Source organism: Neolamprologus multifasciatus, chromosome 13, assembly GCF_963576455.1.
Source record: "Neolamprologus multifasciatus chromosome 13, fNeoMul1.2, whole genome shotgun sequence".
NCBI classification, from domain to species: domain Eukaryota; kingdom Metazoa; phylum Chordata; class Actinopteri; order Cichliformes; family Cichlidae; genus Neolamprologus; species Neolamprologus multifasciatus.
The window spans coordinates 33920497-33942699 of record NC_140451.1 but is presented as its reverse complement, the minus strand read 5'-3'; the positions used below and the strand labels follow the sequence as shown (position 1 = coordinate 33942699).

Sequence of the window (22203 nt, the reverse complement as noted above, 5' to 3'; positions counted from 1 at the left end):
TGTAGCTGGTGGTGTAGTGGTGTAGCTGGTGGTGTAGTGGTGTAGCCGGTGGTGTGGTGGTGTAGCTGGTGTAGCTGGTGGTGTAGTTGTGTAGCCGGTGGTGTAGTGGTGTAGCCAGTGGTGTGGTGGTGTAGCTGGTGTAGCTGGTGGTGTAGTTGTGTAGCCGGTGGTGTGGTGGTGTGGTGGTGTAGCTGGTGGTGTGGTGGTGTAGTTGTGTAGCTGGTGGTGTAGCCGGTCGTGTAGTTGTGTAGCTGGTGGTGTAGCTGGTGGTGTAGTTGTGTTTCCTGTGGTTTGTCCCAGCTTGGTATTCGGCTGCATTCAGTGTGTTTTCTTCTAAGAGGCTCTCGGCGTCGTCGTGTTTCAAACAGGCCTTTGCTGCTTTCTGATCCATCATATTTACATATTTACATGGATCACTGAATGAATTATGATGCTATGAGACAACCTTTAGTTGCCTGCAGGCCGGCTGGTCCAGTAAGGGGAAGCTCATTAGGGGAAGTAGATGTAGTCCACACGGAGGTTTGACCACTTCCCACTTTCAGACTCTCATTCAAAACTCTGACTTCATTTCCTCTTCGTGTCTGAGGGTTTTTATCTTTTAAAAAGTGTGTTTATGTAAAGAGCAACTGCGAGCGAAGAACGGCCGATGGACAACGGACACATTCCCACGACGGCGGCGGCAGATAGGTGCGTTAAATTAAAAGTATTCCTGCTCGGTGACGTTTGCGCACACGAGGCCGTATCGATCCTTCAGGACATGCTGGTCGATGCAGCAGCAAACACTCGGTTATAAATAGACCGCAGGCTGCAGAAACACAGCTGCACACGGCGCATTAACGTGTTTGCAGTTAGACGTGCCCCGTCTCTCGCGTTTAAACGCTGACTGGGAGCATTTGCACTGAGGACTGGTTGAACTGGATGTTTGTGTTTGATGTTACTGGAGGATATCAGGTGTTATCAAAGCAGACGGAGAGCGTCTCCTCAGTTTGAATGAATTCTGTGTTTTTATCTCCAGAGTAACAGACGAGTACCTGCTCGAGTTTTCGCTCCACACCCAAAAAGAAACAGAAGCTGATAAAATCAGAAACCGCCGCTCGCCGCCACCCGTTTCCATAATTTATCACTTTTTTCAGCAATAACCTCTTCAGTGTCTCCGCCTACGTATGTAAAAGGAAGCTTTTCCCACTCTGTGACCTGCTAAATGTCACACCGCATTAGCTGCTAACAGTTCCTGTTTGCAGGGTAACCATGGCAACAGAAAGCAATCGCTGTATTCATGCTGATGCTCAAAATGTGACACGTGAGCGAGATGTGGCTCAGGGGGTTGGGAAGCGCATCTGTAACCGGAAGGTCGCCGGTTCGATCCCCGGGCTCTCTGTCCTGGTCGTTGTGTCCTTGGGCAAGACACTTCACCTGCCGCCTGCTGGTGATGGTCAGAGGGACGGCACCAGTCTGCCTTCGCTCTGCGCTGATGTTTTCATGATCCATCTATAAATCCGTGTCCTGGAACATCCGCTGAACGTTTGTTGCTTCATTTTTATTTTCTGGTGCCTCTGAGAGCGTGATGTCACCCGTGATCCATTCCTTGCCGGCGAGCTTCTGCTCCCGGCTCCCTCGTGCCGGGTCGTGGCGTCCCTGATGTCATTCGGCTGCTCCTGACTTGACTCCTCCATGTTGGGCTGCAGCCGGCGGTCCCGATTCGGTTCTGCAGCCTCGCTGTAACAGAACCTGCGGCAGGTGGAGAGCTGGTTGGTGAGGTACGGCGAGCAGAGCCAGCTGCGAGCGCAGCCTCAGCAGACCCAGGCTGACCAGAGTGGGCTAGCTAGCCCTGCCTGGCTCGCACTCCAAGCTGTCTCTTCCAACTGGACTTGACGTGTATCTCAGTCATATCTAGCATTAGAAAGAAGCTCGTTCTCAGGCTGCTCACTACACTCGTACTCGTTCTCAACATCATAAAAGTATTGTTAAGCCTTCAGATGCTGTTACCACACACACTCTGCTGCACACACACTCTGCTGCACACACACTCAGTCCGCTCTCTTGGCTCGATGATCACTAATACTGTCCTCTCCTGTCTCTGGTTCTGTTCCATCCTCTCTTAAAACTGCAACGATAACTCTGATAAACTCTGTTTGTAAATCACGTCTCAGAACTGCAGGCCCTTCATTATTACTTGTGCTTACTCTATTGTTACCTTGTTTAGTTTTATAGTTTTATTTGTTTATATGTTTTTATTTTGCTGTATTATCTAACACGACCTTGTGGGTCTTTATTAAAGGTTCCTATAAATAAATGTCTTATTATTATTGTTATTGTGTATGAAGGACACCATAAGTTTGATTTTCATAAAGTTTTGTTTTTAACTGAACATGATGGTGCCAGTTCTGAATAACTACAACTTCCTCTGGGATGTGAAACATCCAAACATCCAACTGAGCATTCATCCATCCATCCACCGAACCGAGCATCCAAACATCCAACAGAGCATCCAAACATCCATCCACCAAACCGAGCATCCAAACATCCAACCGAGCATCCAAACAGCCAACCGAGCATCCAAACAACCAACCGAACATCCAAACAACCAACTGAACATCCAAACAGCCAACCGAACATCCAAACAGCCAACCGAACATCCATCCATCCACCGAACCGAGCATCCAAACATCCAACCGAGCATCCAAACATCCAACCGAGCATCCAAACAGCCAACCGAACATCCAAACAGCCAACCGAACATCCAAACAACCAACCGAACATCCATCCACCGAACCGAGCATCCATCCAACTATCCATCCACCGAACCGAACATCCAAACAGCCAACCGAACATCCAAACAACCAACCGAACATCCAAACAACCAACCGAACATCCAAACAGCCAACCGAACATCCAAACAACCAACCGAACATCCAAACAGCCAACCGAACATCCAAACAACCAACTGAGCATCCATCCAACTATCCATCCACCGAACCGAACATCCAAACAGACAACCGAACATCCATCCACCGAACCGAGCATCCATCCAACTATCCATCCACCGAACCGAGCATCCAAACAGCCAACCGAGCATCCATCCACCGAACCGAGCATCCAAACAGCCAACCGAGCATCCATCCACCGAACCGAGCATCCATCCAACTATCCAAACAGCCAACCGAGCATCCAAACAGCCAACCGAGCATCCAAACAGCCAACCGAGCATCCATCCACCGAACCGAGCATCCATCCAACTATCCATCCACCGAACCGAGCATCCAAACAGCCAACCGAGCATCCAAACAGCCAACCGAGCATCCAAACAACCAACCGAACATCCATCCACCGAACCGAGCATCCATCCAACTATCCATCCACCGAACCGAGCATCCAAACAGCCAACCGAGCATCCAAACAGCCAACCGAACATCCATCCACCGAACCGAGCATCCATCCAACTATCCATCCACCGAACCGAGCATCCAAACAGCCTACCGAGCATCCAAACAGCCAACCGAACATCCAAACAACCAACCGAGCATCCATCCACCGAACCGAGCATCCATCCAACTATCCAAACAGCCAACCGAGCATCCAAACAGCCAACCGAGCATCCAAACAGCCAACCGAGCATCCAGACAGCCAACCGAACATCCAAACAACCAACCGAGCATCCATCCACCGAACCGAGCATCCATCCAACTATCCAAACAGCCAACCGAGCATCCAAACAGCCAACCGAGCATCCAAACAGCCAACCGAGCATCCAAACAGCCAACCGAGCATCCAAACAGCCAACCGAGCATCCAAACAGCCAACCGAACATCCAAACAACCAACCGAGCATCCATCCACCGAACCGAGCATCCATCCAACTATCCAAACAGCCAACCGAGCATCCAAACAGCCAACCGAGCATCCAAACAACCAACAGAGCATCCATCCATCCATCCATCCAGTCAACCGAACATCCATCCAGCCAACCGAACATCCAAACAGCCAACCGAACATCCAAACAACCATCCGTCTGTCCTTCCGTACACCCGACCAACCCCCCTCTAAAGCTCGGGTGTCAAACTCTTGAAAACGTGTCCCTGCTGCAACACACCTGACTAAAATAAAAGGTCATTAGATGAATTAACTTGACTGCATGCTGAGGTGGCAGTTCAGCCTTTTGATTCATGTTACAGCAGCTGATGAGTGAACGAACACGGTGCAATAAAAGAACTTTTAGAAGTACATTTTTCCGAACACTTATATTTATTTAAATTTACTTCAGTAGGGTTAGGGGTCACCACCTCAGCATGCAGTCTAGTTCATTAGAATCTTGCTAATGACCTTTTAATTTTAGTCAGGTGTGTTGCAGCAGGGACACGTTTTCAGTCCCCGAGGCCTGGAGTTTGACACCGCTGCTGTAAAGTGTTTCTGAGTTTTGGAAGTTGAACTGCGTCTTTTACTTGGAGTTTCTCCACATTGATGTGCGTCTGCGTTAACATCCCTCTGACCTGTACGTTCGGGTATAAACCTGTCACAGAGATGTGGAATGCCGTAATCTTTTAAGCTTGTAGTCACTGAGCTGAGTCTAGGTTCAGTGACTGTTGGGGAGCAGGGTGATTCCAGGCAAAGTTGGATGTTATTCCTCCTTACCCTGAAGCTGAAACTTTTAAGGGATCTTTTCCTCTCCTGCTCAGCTGAGCCTTGAATCCAACAGATTTCCTCACATTAAACCAGAGTCCTCCTCGTGTTTGTCACATTTAAGATGAACTCCAAGTGTTTTTGTGTCGCGTGTTTGCGTCACAGGAGGAACTCTGAGAACAGGAACCAGAAATCATTTTGTCCTTCAGTGAAAAAGGATCTGAAAGTCCTGAAGCATGAATCTCCTTTTGTGTTTGTGTTGTCAGGGAGCGTCCAGTGAATCGACCGCCCGAGCTGCTCTACCCGCAGGCTGATGTGGCAGAGCGCCTGGCGCTCGGCGGCAGTGACGACACGCTGGCCAACGGCATGAAGCCTGACCTGGAGGCGGCAAAACGTCTCGCCAAACGCCTCTACAACCTGGAGGGCTTCAGGAAGTCTGACGTCGCTCGCCAGCTCAGCAAGAAGTCAGTGTGTGTGTGTGTGTGTGTTAAAACGTTGGGCTCGTGAAGAGCAGGGGACTTCATGCAGAACAGATGATGAATTTAATTTTATTTATATAGCGCAAAATCACGATAGCAGTCGCCTCAAGGTCTTTATATTGTACAGTAGATCCTACAATAACACATACAGAGAAAAACCCAACAATCATATGACCCCCTATGAGCAGCACTTTGGCGACAGTGGGAAGGAAAAACTCCCTTTTAACAGGAAGAAACCTCCAGCAGAACCAGGCTCAGGGAGGGGCGGGGCCATCTGCTGTGATTGGTTGGGGTGAGAGAAGGAAGACAGGATAAAGACATGCTGTGGAAGAGAGACAGAGGTTAATAACAGATATGATTCAATGCAGAGAGGTCTGTTAATACATAGTGAGTGAGAAAGGTGACTGGAAAGGAAAAACTCAATGCATCATGGGAATCCCCGGCAGCCTACATCTATTGCAGCATAACTAAGGGAGGATTCAGGGTCACCTGGTCCAGCCCTAACTATATGCTTTAGCAAAAAGGAAAGTTTGAAGCCTAATCTTAAAAGTAGAGATAGTGTCTGTCTCCTGAATCCAAACTGGAAGCTGGTTCCACAGAAGAGGGGCCTGAAAACTGAAGGCTCTGCCTCCCATTCTACTTTTAAATACTCTAGGAACAACAAGTAGGCCTGCAGAGCGAGAGCGAAGTGCTCTAATAGGGTGATATGGTACTACAAGGTCATTAAGATAAGATGGGGCCTGATTATTTAAGACCTTGTATGTGAGGAGCAGGATTTTGAATTCTGGATTTAACAGGAAGCCAAAACAGGAGAAATCTGCTCTCTCTTTCTAGTCCCTGTCAGGACTCTTGCTGCAGCATTTTGGATCAGCTGAAGGCTTTTCAGTGAGTTTTAGTGTGTGGCCTTTACAGCACCTGCACACAGAGCTGGTTCACAACATTCCATTTTTTCACATCCAATAAAAACAGGAATTTCCAGCGTGCAGTGAACATATCACGGCCTCCTGCTGGTCACACTGCAGCGACTCAACCAGCTAACCGATGATGTCACAGCGCAGTTAGCGCGGGCAGATTCAGCAGAGCTAATGTCCTGATTTCACTTCCTTGAGTCTGAGTGACGCGTCACGGGACGAGCTGGTCGAGCTTTACTGTTGCTTCCTGGTTCCAGGTTTAATGTAAACATGCAGATTTTTACCTGAAAGGTGAACAGGAAGTTCTGGTTTGCAGGTGGAGGTTTGATGCTCTGTTCTGTAACATCCTGTCACAGCAATAAGGCAGCCGGTGCAGTGATACAGTGATAATCTTTGTAAAACGTGCTCGCGTTACACCCACACGCCTGCTTCTCTCTGCAGTAACGAGTTCAGTCAGATGGTGGCCGAGGAATATCTCACCAACTTTGACTTCACGGGTCTGACCATCGACCAGGCGCTCAGGTGAGTCCCGCTTCCTGTCCGTGTTTATTTCAGAGCGTGCAGACGCAGATGCAGCACCTCCCGTCTCTCTGCGGTTCTTTAATGTTTGTGCAACTGCACGATGGCTGAACATCTGCAGGAGGTCCAGATGTTCATATGAACCAGTCACGGTGTGCCGTGGAGTGCAGTCAGTCACTTCCTGCGTGCTCTGCTGTGACCTTTCTGATGGAGAAGCTCAGAGCTGACGTTTTTAAAGGATCAGGAACTTTTTCTGACTTCATCCCAAATTCTGTCAGTTTACAGCAGGACTGGCGCTATCGGGGCTTTTAATGTGAAAAACCTGTGCAGTGGGTGTGTCTGTGTTCATCTCACCTGTTCAGGTGTTCTGGTGACATCATAATGAGCTTCTTTAACATCTGTTTCTTTGTTCAGGACGTTTCTGAGGCAGTTTGCTCTGATGGGGGAAACTCAGGAGAGAGAGAGAGTCCTCGCTCATTTCTCCAGGAGGTACCGACAGTGCAGCTCGGAGAGCCTGACCAGCGAAGGTACCGTCAGTCCTACCTGTCCTCTTTCACCTGTCCTACCCGTCTGACCCCTCTGTCTGCCGCTCTGTCCCACAGACAGCGTCCACACTCTGACCTGTGCCATCATGCTGCTGAACACGGACCTGCACGGAAACGTGAGTGAACCCGAGCCGTCGGCCGATTGGTCGTTACGTTTAATAGCGTTCCCGCGAGTTTCCTCCTGTTTCGTGTCAGCTGCTGCTTCCTTGTTGGTGTGACATACAGGAAATATTAACGTTTAATTTCATCAACAAATTAATAAATGGAAAAAATAATAAAATGATGAATATTTGTTTCCAGAATTTCATGATAATGAAATCATTTGAAAAATTATAAAAAAGGAAAGTTTTATAAAAATATGAATAAATATAAAAATGAGTAAAGAAATATTAGGAGACGTTAATGTGAAAATCCATTTTATGTTATTATTGAAATATTGATCTAAAAATGTGACAAATATATGAAAAACAAATAAATGTGACTGACTCGCCATCATGAGGAGCGCCGCGGGCTCGTCGGGGCTCGTTCTTCATTTCTGCTAATGAACTTTTTTAAGGAAGTGCTGACTGTTACTGCGGCAACATGCCTGCACGTTTCCTCTGACCAGCAGGAGTGACAGGAAGTCTCCGCTGCCCCCCTCGCGCCGAATAGAAGAGTTTAACTCCACCTATGCAGCTTTTATATCAGGTGGAACAGTTTCTGTTTCCAGATCGTTCTCCCGTCAGCATCAGCGAGCGTCCTTTGGTTTGTGGGGTCAGATCCGACCCACAGCTGTTTTAACTTTGGGTAATTTGGGGTGAGACTAGCTTTCCTGCTAACACGGTGACTTACTGTGTGCTGAGCGGGACGAGTCGTCCAAGCTCAGCGAGCTGATCTGCTAACCAGCCGATTCACATCCCGAGCTAACGTCACAGATCAGCTGACTGTGGGTTCATGTTCAGTCTGTCACATCTGAGGTGTGTGTGTGTGTGTGTGTGTGTGTGTCTGTGTCTGTGTGTGTGTGTGTGTGTCTGTGTCTGTGTGTGTCTGTGTCTGTGTGTGTGTGTGTCTGTCTGTGTGTGTGTGTGTGTGTGTGTAGAACGTGGGCAAGAGGATGTCCTGCAGCCAGTTCATCTCCAACCTGGAAGGACTCAACAACGGAAAAGATTTTCCCAAAGATCTGCTCAAGGTAACACACACACACACACACACACACACACACACACACACACGCACACACACACACGCACACACACACACGCACACACAGACGCACACACACACACGCACACACAGACACACACGCACACACAGACACACACACACACACACACACACACAGACACACACACACACACACACACAGACACACACACACACACACACACACAGACACACACACACACACACACACACACACACACACACACACAGACACACACAGACACACACACACACACACGCACACACACACGCCGATGACTGATTAAAAGACTGCAGCACGCTTCGAGCGCCGGGATGGATGGCCACCGGCCTGCGATGACATCACTGTTGCTGCTTGCAGCTACCGAGCCCACAGACCAGAGCGATGCTTACACAAGTGTGAGCCCTTAAATGAGCCGCTCCAGCCCAGTGGAGTCTCAGACCTGTCCCTGTAATGTGGACGCGTCCTCAGCGTGAGGAGTTCAAAGTGACATCGGACTACACAGAGACACTAAAACATGAGCGCACACATCCTTGTTTCCATCCCCTGTGAGGACATTACATTCTTCCAGCCACACTAGTGTTCAGCGTTAAATTGGATGATGGGCACTGTGAGGACTGGCTTGGTGTCCTGAGGAGGAGGTGAAGTCCTGCAGTGCAGCTGTGTCCCCGCAGCACAGCGATTCTTGGTTTGTGGCTGTCAGAGCAGAAAAAGGAGAGAGATGCATTAATTTTACTTCTTATGCCCGCCAGGCAGAACGAGTGTGTGCGCACATTCGTGGATACGTGTGTGTCTCCCAGTCTTTTGTTTCCGTCTCAGTTTTTCCATCTCAGCCTCGGAGCGATCAACATGAATCTGCGTCACCTCTTCACCTCCACCATCATCATCGTCGTTGCTCTGTGTTAACGTGTGTGCTGAGTGTTTTCTTGCCTTCAGCTTGGCACTGGTTGGATGGCTGCTTGTTGATGAAGCGCTGAGTGTGTGGGCAGCAGCACCGACTGACTGGCTGAGAGCAGAAAACAGTGAATGTCGAATATTTATGAGACAAAAACATGAATTATCTGCAGTCAGAGAGGAAGGAAAGTCCTCGCGCTGTCCACAGCAGAAACAGTTTGTAAGAAAGGAAACGGATGATCAGATTCAAAGCTCAAGCTCAGACAGTAACACAGTTTACTTCAGTAGTAGTCCCAACAGGTGAACAAACACCACAGAAACATCTTTAAATATTCACAGAGCCACAGACGTTGTCCTGGATTGTTTTGTGGTTATTTTTCACTCAGAGTGTCGTTCTGTGTCTCTTTGTGGTCGTTCTGCGTCTCTTTGTGGTCGTTCTGCGTCTCTTTGTGGTCGTTATCTGTCTCTTTGTGGTCGTTCTGTGTCTCTTTGTGGTCATTCTGCGTCTCTTTGTGGTCATTCTGCGTCTCTTTGTGGTCGTTCTGCGTCTCGTTGTGGTCATTTGTCTCTTTGTGGTCATTCTGCGTCTCTTTGTGGTCGTTATCTGTCTCTTTGTGGTCATTCTGCGTCTCTTTGTGGTCGTTCTGCGTCTCTTTGTGGTCATTCTGCGTCTCTTTGTGGTCGTTCAGCGTCTCTTTGTGGTCGTTATCTGTCTCTTTGTGGTCATTCTGCGTCTCTTTGTGGTCATTCTGCGTCTCTTTGTGGTCGTTCTGCGTCTCTTTGTGGTCGTTATCTGTCTCTTTGTGGTCGTTATCTGTCTCTTTGTGGTCGTTATCTGTCTCTTTGTGGTCGTTATCTGTCTCTTTGTGGTCGTTATCTGTCTCTTTGTGGTCATTCTGCGTCTCTTTGTGGTCGTTATCTGTCTCTTTGGTCGTTATCTGTCTCTTTGTGGTCATTCTGCGTCTCTTTGTGGTCGTTCTGCGTCTCTTTGTGGTCATTTGTCTCTTTGTGGTCGTTATCTGTCTCTTTGTGGTCATTCTGCATCTCTTTGTGGTCGTTCTGCGTCTCTTTGTGGTCGTTCTGCGTCTCTTTGTGGTCGTTCTGCGTCTCTTTGTGGTCGTTATCTGTCTCTTTGTGGTCGTTATCTGTCTCTTTGTGGTCATTATCTGTCTCTTTGTGGTCGTTATCTGTCTCTTTGTGGTCGTTATCTGTCTCTTTGTGGTCATTCTGCGTCTCTTTGTGGTCGTTCTGCGTCTCTTTGTGGTCGTTCTGCGTCTCTTTGTGGTCGTTCTGCGTCTCTTTGTGGTCGTTATCTGTCTCTTTGTGGTCGTTATCTGTCTCTTTGTGGTCGTTCTGCGTCTCTTTGTGGTCATTTGTCTCTTTGTGGTCGTTTTGCGTCTCGTTGTGGTCATTTGTCTCTTTGTGGTCGTTCTGCGTCTCGTTGTGGTCATTTGTCTCTTTGTGGTCGTTCTGCGTCTCGTTGTGGTCATTTGTCTCTTTGTGGTCATTTGTCTCTTTGTGGTCCTTCTGTGTCTCTTTGTGGTCGTTCTGCGTCTCGTTGTGGTCATTTGTCTCTTTGTGGTCGTTCTGCGTCTCTTTGTGGTCGTTCTGCGTCTCTTTGTGGTCATTTGTCTCTTTGTGGTCGTTCTGCGTCTCGTTGTGGTCATTTGTCTCTTTGTGGTCGCTCTGCGTCTCTTTGTGGTTGTTCTCTGTCTATTTGTGGTCGCTCTGCGTCTCTTTGTGGTTGTTCTCTGTCTCTTTGTGGTCGTTCTGCGTCTCTTTGTGGTCGTTCTGCGTCTCTTTGTGGTCGTTCTGCGTCTCTTTGTGGTCGCTTTGCGTCTCTTTGTGGTCGCTTTGCGTCTCGTTGTGGTCATTTGTCTCTTTGTGGTCATTCTGCGTCTCTTTGTGGTCGTTATCTGTCTCTTTGTGGTCATTCTGCGTCTCTTTGTGGTCGTTCTGCGTCTCTTTGTGGTCATTCTGCGTCTCTTTGTGGTCGTTCAGCGTCTCTTTGTGGTCGTTATCTGTCTCTTTGTGGTCATTCTGCGTCTCTTTGTGGTCATTCTGCGTCTCTTTGTGGTCGTTCTGCGTCTCTTTGTGGTCGTTATCTGTCTCTTTGTGGTCGTTATCTGTCTCTTTGTGGTCGTTATCTGTCTCTTTGTGGTCGTTATCTGTCTCTTTGTGGTCGTTATCTGTCTCTTTGTGGTCATTCTGCGTCTCTTTGTGGTCGTTATCTGTCTCTTTGGTCGTTATCTGTCTCTTTGTGGTCATTCTGCGTCTCTTTGTGGTCGTTCTGCGTCTCTTTGTGGTCATTTGTCTCTTTGTGGTCGTTATCTGTCTCTTTGTGGTCATTCTGCATCTCTTTGTGGTCGTTCTGCGTCTCTTTGTGGTCGTTCTGCGTCTCTTTGTGGTCGTTCTGCGTCTCTTTGTGGTCGTTATCTGTCTCTTTGTGGTCATTCTGCGTCTCTTTGTGGTCATTCTGCGTCTCTTTGTGGTCATTCTGCGTCTCTTTGTGGTCGTTCTGCGTCTCTTTGTGGTCGTTATCTGTCTCTTTGTGGTCGTTATCTGTCTCTTTGTGGTCGTTATCTGTCTCTTTGTGGTCGTTATCTGTCTCTTTGTGGTCGTTATCTGTCTCTTTGTGGTCATTCTGCGTCTCTTTGTGGTCGTTCTGCGTCTCTTTGTGGTCGTTCTGCGTCTCTTTGTGGTCGTTCTGCGTCTCTTTGTGGTCGTTATCTGTCTCTTTGTGGTCGTTATCTGTCTCTTTGTGGTCGTTCTGCGTCTCTTTGTGGTCATTTGTCTCTTTGTGGTCGTTTTGCGTCTCGTTGTGGTCATTTGTCTCTTTGTGGTCGTTCTGCGTCTCGTTGTGGTCATTTGTCTCTTTGTGGTCGTTCTGCGTCTCGTTGTGGTCATTTGTCTCTTTGTGGTCATTTGTCTCTTTGTGGTCCTTCTGTGTCTCTTTGTGGTCGTTCTGCGTCTCGTTGTGGTCATTTGTCTCTTTGTGGTCGTTCTGCGTCTCTTTGTGGTCGTTCTGCGTCTCTTTGTGGTCATTTGTCTCTTTGTGGTCGTTCTGCGTCTCGTTGTGGTCATTTGTCTCTTTGTGGTCGTTCTGCGTCTCTTTGTGGTCGTTCTGCGTCTCTTTGTGGTCATTTGTCTCTTTGTGGTCGTTCTGCGTCTCTTTGTGGTCGCTCTGCGTCTCTTTGTGGTCGTTATCTGTCTATTTGTGGTCGCTCTGCGTCTCTTTGTGGTTGTTCTCTGTCTATTTGTGGTCGCTCTGCGTCTCTTTGTGGTTGTTCTCTGTCTCTTTGTGGTCGTTCTGCGTCTCTTTGTGGTCGTTCTGCGTCTCTTTGTGGTCGTTCTGCGTCTCTTTGTGGTCGCTTTGCGTCTCTTTGTGGTCGCTTTGCGTCTCTTTGTGGTCGCTCTGCGTCTCGTTGTGGTCGTTCTGCGTCTCTTTGTGGTCGCTTTGCGTCTCGTTGTGGTCGCTCTGCGTCTCTTTGTGGTCGTTCTTTGTCTCTTTGTGGTCGTTCTGCGTCTCTTTGTGGTCGTTCTCTGTCTCTTTGTGGTCGTTCTGCGTCTCTTTGTGGTCGCTTTGCGTCTCGTTGTGGTCTCCTGGTCTCTCACTCCTTGGAACGGCGGCACAGTGAAGGTCAGAGAAGCGCTGATGCTAACGGGCTTGCTTTAGGCTCGAGTGGAGGAAGCTGCCTCTCTTCATCACGGCGCTGTGAAAACGGTTTCCACAGTTCAACATTCAGGTCCTGAGTGTGCTTTTACTGAAGCTGAGATAAAACTGATTCTGTATTGATTATTGATTTAATTGGGGCGTGAATGTGATTGGTGTCTTCGCTCACACGTCGTCGGCTCGCTGTCATATTTTCCACGTTCAGCTGAATTTGAGTTTTTGTTGCTGATCGTCTCTCAGCTGCATTTACATTCAGCTCTGTGAACCCACCGTGACTGACAGCTCCAAGGAGGACAGGAGGCGGGCTGAAGCTCCCATCCCTGGCCTCCGATTGGCTGCTGCAGCTGAGGGAAAATGCGCATTGCGAGAGCGAGGGAAAAAAGAGAGAGGGAGACAGAGGAGGAGGAGGGAGAGCGAGCAAACAGCCCTCAACAGTTCAGTGTCTCAGTGGGGAGGAGGAAGAGAAGACGAAGAAGAGGAGGAGGAGTGAGCTCACCTGACCTGACAGAGGGATTCTCCTGCAGGAGGAAATCAAGTGAATGAGGAGGAGGAGAAGAGTGGGAGTGAAGTTGGAGGACGAAGAGATCAAGAGAGATGTGAGGAGGAGGAAGGAGGGATTCTCTCCTCATCAGAGTGCAACAGGAGAACCTTTCTCTCCTTTCTTTCTCCTCGTTAGCCTCTCCTGTGCCTCCACCTCCGCCCTCCGTCCGTCCGTCCGTCCTCCATCAGGGAGCTGGAGGAAGCTGACGTCAGTTTTGGGGGTGCTCTCTCTCTCTCCCTGTCTGCCTGTGTGGGTGTGCTCGCTCGCCCAGCCTCCCTGCTTTTCCTCTCTTTTCTTTTTTGGATGTGAGAGCGAGCTGATGCCTCTCCTCCGTCACGCAGCTTTATTTGCAGTCCAGGGATTCTCCTCCACTAACAGCACCTCCGCTAACAGCACCTCCGCTAACAGCACCTCCGCTAACAGCACCTCCACGGCCGCTGCATCAGGAGGTCAACAGCAGCACAGACCCCCCAAAATCCAGGACGAGCTCGGAGCTGCGGTTCGGATGGTTTCCATGTCACTGCCTCTGAATCGCTGATGGATTAGACGCACGAGCACGCATACACACACACACACACGCACACACACACTCACACACACGCACACACACACACTCTCAGACAGTCTGGAGTGTGCGTGTTTGGAGGCGTGTTTGGAGGCGGACGTGTCGACGGCTGACAGCAACTTTAAAGTCTCGAATTTTCAGTTTTAATTGATTTTGAATTTGATCAAATGTATAAAAACTGTAAAACCTTTAAAAAAATATTAATTTGTAGAAAACGTCAAACGTTTGATGTCGAGTTGATCGTCTGAATCATTTCTGCAGCTAAAATTTTCTGCTTTAAATGAATTGCAGTCCAAACATATTAAAGCTAATTGTAAACAGTTATTTATGAAATAGTTTATCAGACATCGGCATAAATGTGATTAATTTTCAAAATAAAAGTATTTTAGCTAAACAGAAATTTGAGTTCATGCACAAAAAGGCTAATTTTAGCCTTAAAGCCAACATTAATGTTTGATTTAAAACAGGAAGAATGAAACATTTTGAGTGATCAGTCATCCAATCACAGCTGGGACTAAACGTTCGTACGTTTGACTCGTAACTGCAGATTCAGTGCGTTCACAGAGGAGTCCACAGGTTTCTGTTTCTTGTCCTCCTGCTTTTGGCTCTGAACACCTGAGCGAGGCTCCGGCGGCCAGCAGGACCGTGAGGCTGATGAAGAGCTGCTGTGTTGTTGTGCATAATGAATAGAGCCGGATCCATAATGCAGCAGGCCGAGCTCGCGGAGGCGCCATCCATCCAGCCGCTCGTCAGTGGCCGTAATTAGCCCGTCTCTATTTTACACGCCCTCACCTCCTCGCTTCCTCGCCTCCTTCCTGCACTCGTCTACAGTCTGGACGCTCGTGACGTGAGTCTGAAGCGACGCAGACCGGCGGTCATCAACGGGCTGGAGATCCGCCGCACCGTTCGGTGGAAGCGGCGAACGCGGGCCCAAGGATCGTCTGTACAGGAAACGTAAAAAGTTTGGACTTTTCTTATCTGTTGGATCCCGACTCAAACCGCCCAGATGATCGGCGTCAACAGCATCCACTCCACGGGCCGCATGCGCTCGCGCTCGCTGTGCTCGGTCCGGAGCGGGCGGGACTCGAGGGACAACGACCCGTTCAGGTATCCCAGGACCCCCCGCTCCCGCTCCCTCAAACCGCTGGCCTTCCCCGACCTGCTGGGAAAAACCCAGGATGGGCAGCAGCACCCGCAGAGCCGCAAGAAGAAGGTAGAGCCGGAGACACACCTGTGAACCTTCACCTGTGCCTAAGTTACCTGTTTACAAACCTCGATGAAAGCAATGCGCCGACCGCTTCACATCACACCTGTGTTCATACCTTTGTGATGACATCAGCGGTTTCTTCATATATCATTGGCTGGTTTTTGTTATTATTGTCGTTGTTGTCGTGTCAGACGCACACTTACGTTTTCTTCACATCTCTGTAATAATGGACAAAGGCCCCTCAGCAGGCTTCCACAATCCGGCCAATCAGAAGAAAGGGGGTTGTCGGTATGGAGTGGGGCTTAAAGGGGGAGGGGCTATACCAGCTGTTTTCAGGCGCAGGGTGAACCGAGACCGGAAAGCGCCTCCACACAGGAAGTGACCCGCTCCTTCCTAAGTTGCTCGCGGCTGGTCCATACTGCACATGCCAGCCTCTGGTTGCCTGGGCAACTAGCTAATTTAAGTACCAGCGGCTCACATGTCAATCAGCTCTCACTGCTAGCTGCTTCAGTCGCTCACTTCCTGTCACCAGCGTTATTTTGCTCGCAGGTGCTCGTGTGAGCCTGTCAGAGGCGGTCTCAGGTGATGGCGTGGTTTCCTGTGTGGACGGCCCTTTAAACAGGTTTGATCGCCCAACGAAACTCGTCTGCGTTAAAAATGATGAGCCATTAAATCCACACAGCCAATCAGCACCCGGCTTTTAGGCCACGTGACCATCTTTAGTCTGAGCACGTGAAAAATGTGGATTAAATACTGAATGTCCTATCAAGTAATCAGATTACTGTGAATTACATGTGAGCTCTTCATGTGTGTGTGTGTCTGCAGACGCTGTACAGCTCCATCAAGAACGAGAAGCTGCAGTGGACCATGTGAGTTTCTGCTTCGACACACAGCAAACATCTCCACTGTGTGTGTGTGTGTGTGTGTGCGTGTGTGTGTGTGTGTGTGTGTGTGTGTGTGTGTGTGTGTGTGTGTGTGTGTCCCTGCTGCCCTGACTCCCTTATTTAAGCCTCTGTTGCTGTGGTAACCGTTCCCTGCTTCATTCCTGACTGTAATTACAGGTCAGCATCCCGACGCCCATGCCTGACTGTGGACACACACACACACACACACACAGACACACACACACACACACACACACACATAAATACATAGAGTTACTGGGTGTCTGTATCCGTTCAGCATCTGTCCGCCCTCGTGTTCAGCCTGTTCTCTCTCCTAAACTGTTTCCTTCCTGTGTGACGTTCAGCTTCTTCCTGATAAATAACGTTCAACATTCCTGCTGTTATGTAGAGAAATCATCTAAAAATCTCTGCCATCAAACGACTTTCAGGAAGTTCTTCTTCTGTTAAAACGATAACCTGGTGAAATGAAACCACTGACAGGATGAAACTGATCGACGAGCTGACACAGGAAGTGAGGTCATTTATTCATTTATGAGAATTAAAGAAAAGGAAGTGCGAGGTGACGGTAAGCTGAAAACATGAACCCAGCGGGATGGAAGAGAACGGCGTTACCCGAGCGAGTCGTTAGCAATGAGACGTAAACACGCTCTGCGATGGCGACGAGCTGACACAGGCTCTAACTGTTTCCTCTCTTGAAGTGATGAAGAGGAGTTGAGGAAGTCCATGTCGGAGTTGGCGGACATTCGAACAGACTCCGCCTCCCACACCATGAAACGCCTCGGGAGTAGCGGAAACCCGCTGGTGGGCGTGGCCCATCAGGCCGATGGCGAGCTGTACAAGAGCGGCTTCCTGGTCCGCAAAGTCCACGCCGACCCCGACGGGAAGAGAAGTACGCCGCTCCTCCTCCTTCAGTTTTCAGTTTTGCCACGCCCCCTGTCAGCTGATCCCTCACTTCCTGTTTGTTTGGTGTTTGTGCTGTTGCAGCGCCGCGGGGGAAGAGGGGATGGAAGTCCTTCTACGCCATGCTGAAGGGTATGGTCCTCTACCTGCAGAAGGTAAGCGTGCACTACGTTTCCCAGCAGCCCCTCGCTCTGTTTGTGTCCCCGGGTCAGGCGCAGGACAGGAAAAGCAGCGAGCTGATTGGGCGTCAGCCTGTTTTTCTATCCACGCTGATTCAGGAGCGGCAGTTTTTAACGTCTCCGCCCACCGCCGCGTTCATCTTTGACTTTAGAGCTTTGATGAAAATACCTGAACTAGTGAGGCCTGCTTTACACACTGCTGCACAAAAGTAAGTGGACGGCTTGAACTATAAAGCCTGAGTACCCGTCCACATACTTATGGACTCCTCGCAGCTCCTCGTTAACATGAAAACACAGGTTTTTGTGCCATGAGAACTTTTTCTCAGAAACTTTGTCAGAGCTTTGAAAGAACCGTTTCCGTTTCACTCCTTTAATCAGAAACGGCGTTTATAGCGAGACAGTCGAGCAGGAATGTGGTGAGCATCGCGTTTAAGCGTCTTTCATGTTTGAAAAGACGCCGATCTGATCCGCAGGACGAGTACCGAGCTGAGAAGGAGCTGACGGAGGAGGACGTGAAGAACGCCGTGTCCATCCATCACTCTCTGGCCATGCGGGCTGCCGATTACAGCAAGAGGCCCAACGTGTTCTACCTGAGGACCGCCGACTGGAGGGTCTTCCTGTTCCAGGCCCCGTAAGTCTGTCTGTGTTAAGGGGGGAGGAGGGTTTCCAAGCAGCTTGCAGGCAGTACAGGAAGGATAAACAGCTTAAACTAAACCGGACGAGACAGGAAGTTACGGTGTTTCCTGTGTTTCCTGCAGGAACGCCGAGCAGATGCAGTCGTGGATCACGCGCATCAACGTAGTGGCGGCCATGTTTTCTGCTCCCCCATTCCCGGCCGCGATCGGGTCCCAGAAGAAGTTCAGCCGTCCTCTACTGCCGGGATCCAACACTAAACTGTCACAGGTAAAAACGCCGCCGCCGTCCTTTACTTCTGTCTGTACTTTCACCAGACTCACACCTCTCCCCCCACCCTCTGTCCCGACAGGAGGAGCAGGTCAAATCTCACGAGAACCGTTTCAGGGCGGTGTCCTCTGAGCTGTCTGACCTCACCGCCGCTACGCCAGACCGAAAGGTGAAAGGTCGTGAGCTGGAGGAGCATAAACTCCGACAGGAGTACCTGGAGTTTGAGGTGAGGAGGTTAAAATAACACGCAGGAAGTATTTCAGTACTTATACTCTGAATCTGCACCTTATTATGGAGGACCAAAGCTGCCAAAAATAAATGTTTACAAAATAATTTTTAAATGCATTTCAATGAAATACGATATTTCATTAAAAATATTTAGCAGTTAAATTAAAACAAAGAAGTTAATTAATTAATTAATGATTTTTAATGAAATACGATATTTCATTAAAAATATTTAGCAGTTAAATTAAAACAAAGAAGTTGATTAATTAATTAATTAATTAATTAATGATTTTTAATGAAATACGATATTTCATTAAAAATATTTAGCAGTTAAATTAAAACAAAGAAGTTAATTAATTAATTAATGATTTTTAATGAAATACGATATTTCATTAAAAATATTTAGCAGTTATTAAAACAAAGAAGCTTATTAATTAATTAATTAATGATTTCGTAGAAAAAATTATTCCAGGCTCTGTATGGAGGACCAGAGATGCCAAAGTCCAAGTTAATTAGATTCACTACCTTATTCTTGTTTTTGACTTTTGATTTTTTTGATCGAGTCACTTATTTGTGGGTTTTTTGTTTTATTTTTGATTTTTTGATTTTTAAAAATTTTTTTGCGGTTTTGGTCCTCCGTACCTTGGAACCAAACCCAGATTTTATTGGAGCAGACGATAACCGGAGTCATGTTTTGTTTGTGGCGGCGTTTCATCTTCGTCTCCGGCTGAATGCGAAGCCGTAAAATGTCTCCGAGGCCGGCGTGTCACCTTCTGCCTCGCGTCTGCTCGTCTTCGCCACAGACGGTCGCTGCATCAGTCTGTCGGGTGTCGAACAGGCTGCACACACTTCAGCACGCCGTGTTCTTAGAGGAAGGAACACAGCGCCGTTTTCCCCTTCACACACAAGGTTTCGCCCTGATGTCACGTAACAACGGAGACGCTGGAAAACCGGAGAGAAGCAGCGTTATTAATAATAAAAATAATAATGATGATTTATCAGGTCAGACTCTGAAAAGCCCCCTGATTGGTCCTCGTTAGACCCAGCACGGCACTTTCGTTGTTCACATCTCCTCCTTCTTCTTCTCTCCCACAGAAAACCCGGTACGGTACGTACGCCATGCTGCTTCGGGCCAAGCTGGCGAGCGGCGATGAGGACCTTTCCGCCTTTGAGGCTCGGCTGTTTGATGACGGCGGCCTGCAGAGGGCACACTCCAGCCCCTCGCTGCCCCAGGACACCACCAACAAGGAAAAGACCCGCAGCTCCAAGACGTCAAAGAGCCTGAAGGTCACGTCCTCCTCGACCTCCAAGGCCGCCGGCGGCAGCAGCAGGGAGGCGAGCAAGAAGAAGAACGGCGGTGGGAGCGGCCAGCGGGCGGAGCTGGAGAAACAGAGCAGCAAACAGGAGGAGGCGCCGTAAAGGGGTGAGGACGGCGTCGTGTAAGTGTCATGTAGCTGGAGACGGACGCGGAGCATCATGGGTAGCGGGCTGACATCCTCCTTTAAACCTTTTCTGTTAAACCTCAGTCGCCTGATTGGCCGAGACGTTCGAGGTCCGCGGGAGAGGAGACGCCGGTCAGGTCTGAGGGCGACCCGATGGGTGTCCAGGAAACACTAACACGGTTCATCGCTCAGCCGTCCCTTTATTTCCCATAGGCCTCAGCAGGAACGGACAGCTGCAGACTTTCAGAATAAAAGCTTTACTTCCTGCTGGAGTGTGAGTAGCCGCTCGGCTTCCAGCTGCAGCGGGAACTTTTTATTTTAGTCCTCGACCTCGCCGCCGCCGCTCTGCTTCTTCCATTAACCCACGGGGGAGCGGGTTGCCATGTCGACGGTATGTGACGGACAGAGTGCGTGGGACTGTTGCCATGGCACCCGAGCAAAGGGGACAAGAGAGCGAGAGATAAACAAACAGACAAACAAACAAAGGGAGCGGCTACACAGGAACGCCGAACCTCCTCTTCCTCTGCACTCCACTGAGCGCGTGCGAGTGTGAGTGTGTGTGTGAGTGTGTGTGAGTGTGTGCACAGTAATCACAGTAGTGCTGGTTGATGTGTAAACACAGCCTGAACGTGCTGCATGGAGACGGGTTTTTGTTTTTTCTGACTTCTGCTGGAAAAAAACAGGCTGTACGGAAGACCATTAGTGACCAAAATCTGCTGAGGGAACAAAATAAAACTTCATGAGTTCACTCTGCAGGGAGCCAGGTGTCTTATTTATTCAGATTTTGATGTTTTGTTGTTTGTACTACTTGAAAATCTTTAAAGTTAAAAATCTCAGTGTGAACTTTTAAATAAAAATATGAGGATGAATCCTGGAGCCTGTTAAATCTTACATGAGTTAATTCTAAATGTTACGAGAGAAATTTTGGAAAATCGAACATTTTTTGTGAGAGTTTAATTTTTTCTCTTGTTGAAAAAGTCAGATTTGTTTTGCAGCTGGTTTCACTCTGTGGGTTTTGTCACTAATGGGCTTCCACAGTTTTCTGTGTGTGCTGGAGTCCGTCCACCTCATCGTCATGGGGACGGTGATCTTCTTCATGTAAATCTCATTTAACATGTTTGTAAAGTGCTGTGGACCAAACAGGTGACAGGTGGATTGGGTCACATGACCGTAGGAGAGGAGGAGCTTTTATTGTGTAAACCTTCCTCGTCGTTGACATCCAGGAAGAATCACCTGACAGTTTTCTGTTAAAGAGCCGTTTGTTTCGAATCATGACCAGTGTGCTGATGTTCAGCAGCAGCTTCCTCTTTCAGCCACCAGGGGTCGCCAGAGTGCTGTAAGCGTCCACCAACATGTCGTCAGTCAGGGTGTGACGGCGTGGTCTCGTCTGAGCTCAACGCTGTGTGGAAATGTTGTTCCCACTTTCAGAGTTCAGATTACAGCCCAGAGCGTCTCCGTGACTGAAAACGAGACGTGTGCCAAAAACTGAACATTAGTCCTGAAGTGTTGATGGATGTGTTCAACCAGAGGGATCTAATCTGCTCTGTTTACATCCAGGTCCTGAGAACATTATAAATAATCTACACAATCCTAACGTCTCCCTCTGATCCGGGGAAGGTGACTTCCTGTTCAGTAGGTCCTCTTTTAATTCTGTGCTGACCTTTATTTTTTAGACAGTAAAATCTGTGACTTCAGGTGGATGTGAATATCGGCACTCTGTGACTTCTGTACCTCAGCAGGTCAGGAACAGGAAGTTTTTATGTAACGCTGCTGCGTTTGCACGATGCAGCTCATCAGGCTGACAGTGACGGGGATGGCCTCCAGGTGGCAGCAGAGGATCAATGTTGAACTCGCTTGTTTCTGTCACTGTTGGCCACGTAATGCTGGAACCGCCGGCGTCGTCTGTGGAGGAAACTCGAGGCTGTGGGAAAAAGGGGAAACGGCAGCTTCCACGCTGAAATCAGGCCAAACGTTCTGGACTATTGTCTCCAGGAATTTGCTGGAACGAACAAGCATCTCCACGGCGTGTTTCAGCTGCAGGTACAACGCCACAGAGGGAACATTTCAAAGGTACCGAACAGAAATCAGTTCTTTGTGAACATTTTTACCTCGTAATATGAAACCAGTCAGTGGGAGTCTTTATGGGACTGAACACAAGGAAAAAACGCTTTGAGGTGTTCTGGACACAGAAGTCCGCTCAGTTTAAGCTGGCGTCTGTGGAAAAACCTGAATCCATCCTGAGTTTTCACCTGCATTCTGTCTAACGTCCAGCAGGGGGCGGCTTGCATAGACGTGAATGTGTGGTCTCAGTCGCAGCTTTCAGCTCTTCGTCTTTAAAACATCGACTCATTGTAGTTTTGTCCGTGTTTGAGGTTTGCTCCCCTCGCCTTCTCGCAGTTCCCGACGTGAGGCTGGAAGATTCAGCCGGGGCGTCCGTGGCACTGCTGCAGAGCTGTGATTGGTCCATATCAGGAACACAGCCTGTAGTTAGAAGATGGACGGCGCTCTGGGGAACG

At 48.8% G+C, this 22203-nt stretch overlaps 1 protein-coding gene across 2 annotated transcripts in view; it reads left to right on the top strand.

Annotated features, from left to right (window-relative positions):
• Positions 1–21621, top strand: part of psda (pleckstrin and Sec7 domain containing a) — a 50398-nt gene extending 28777 nt beyond the window's left edge. For both annotated transcript variants that reach the window (XM_085183154.1, XM_085183153.1), the window contains 12 exons: positions 4883–5080; positions 6448–6528; positions 6940–7052; positions 7128–7186; positions 8149–8238; positions 15959–16002; positions 16737–16927; positions 17023–17093; positions 17591–17748; positions 17876–18020; positions 18103–18246; positions 19341–21621. In XM_085183154.1, the coding sequence (XP_085039280.1) occupies positions 4883–5080; positions 6448–6528; positions 6940–7052; positions 7128–7186; positions 8149–8238; positions 15959–16002; positions 16737–16927; positions 17023–17093; positions 17591–17748; positions 17876–18020; positions 18103–18246; positions 19341–19664 (1618 nt within the window). In that variant the 3' untranslated portion in view covers positions 19665–21621. The remainder of the gene's footprint in view (positions 1–4882; positions 5081–6447; positions 6529–6939; positions 7053–7127; positions 7187–8148; positions 8239–15958; positions 16003–16736; positions 16928–17022; positions 17094–17590; positions 17749–17875; positions 18021–18102; positions 18247–19340) is intronic.
• The last annotated feature ends 582 nt before the right edge of the window (positions 21622–22203 follow it).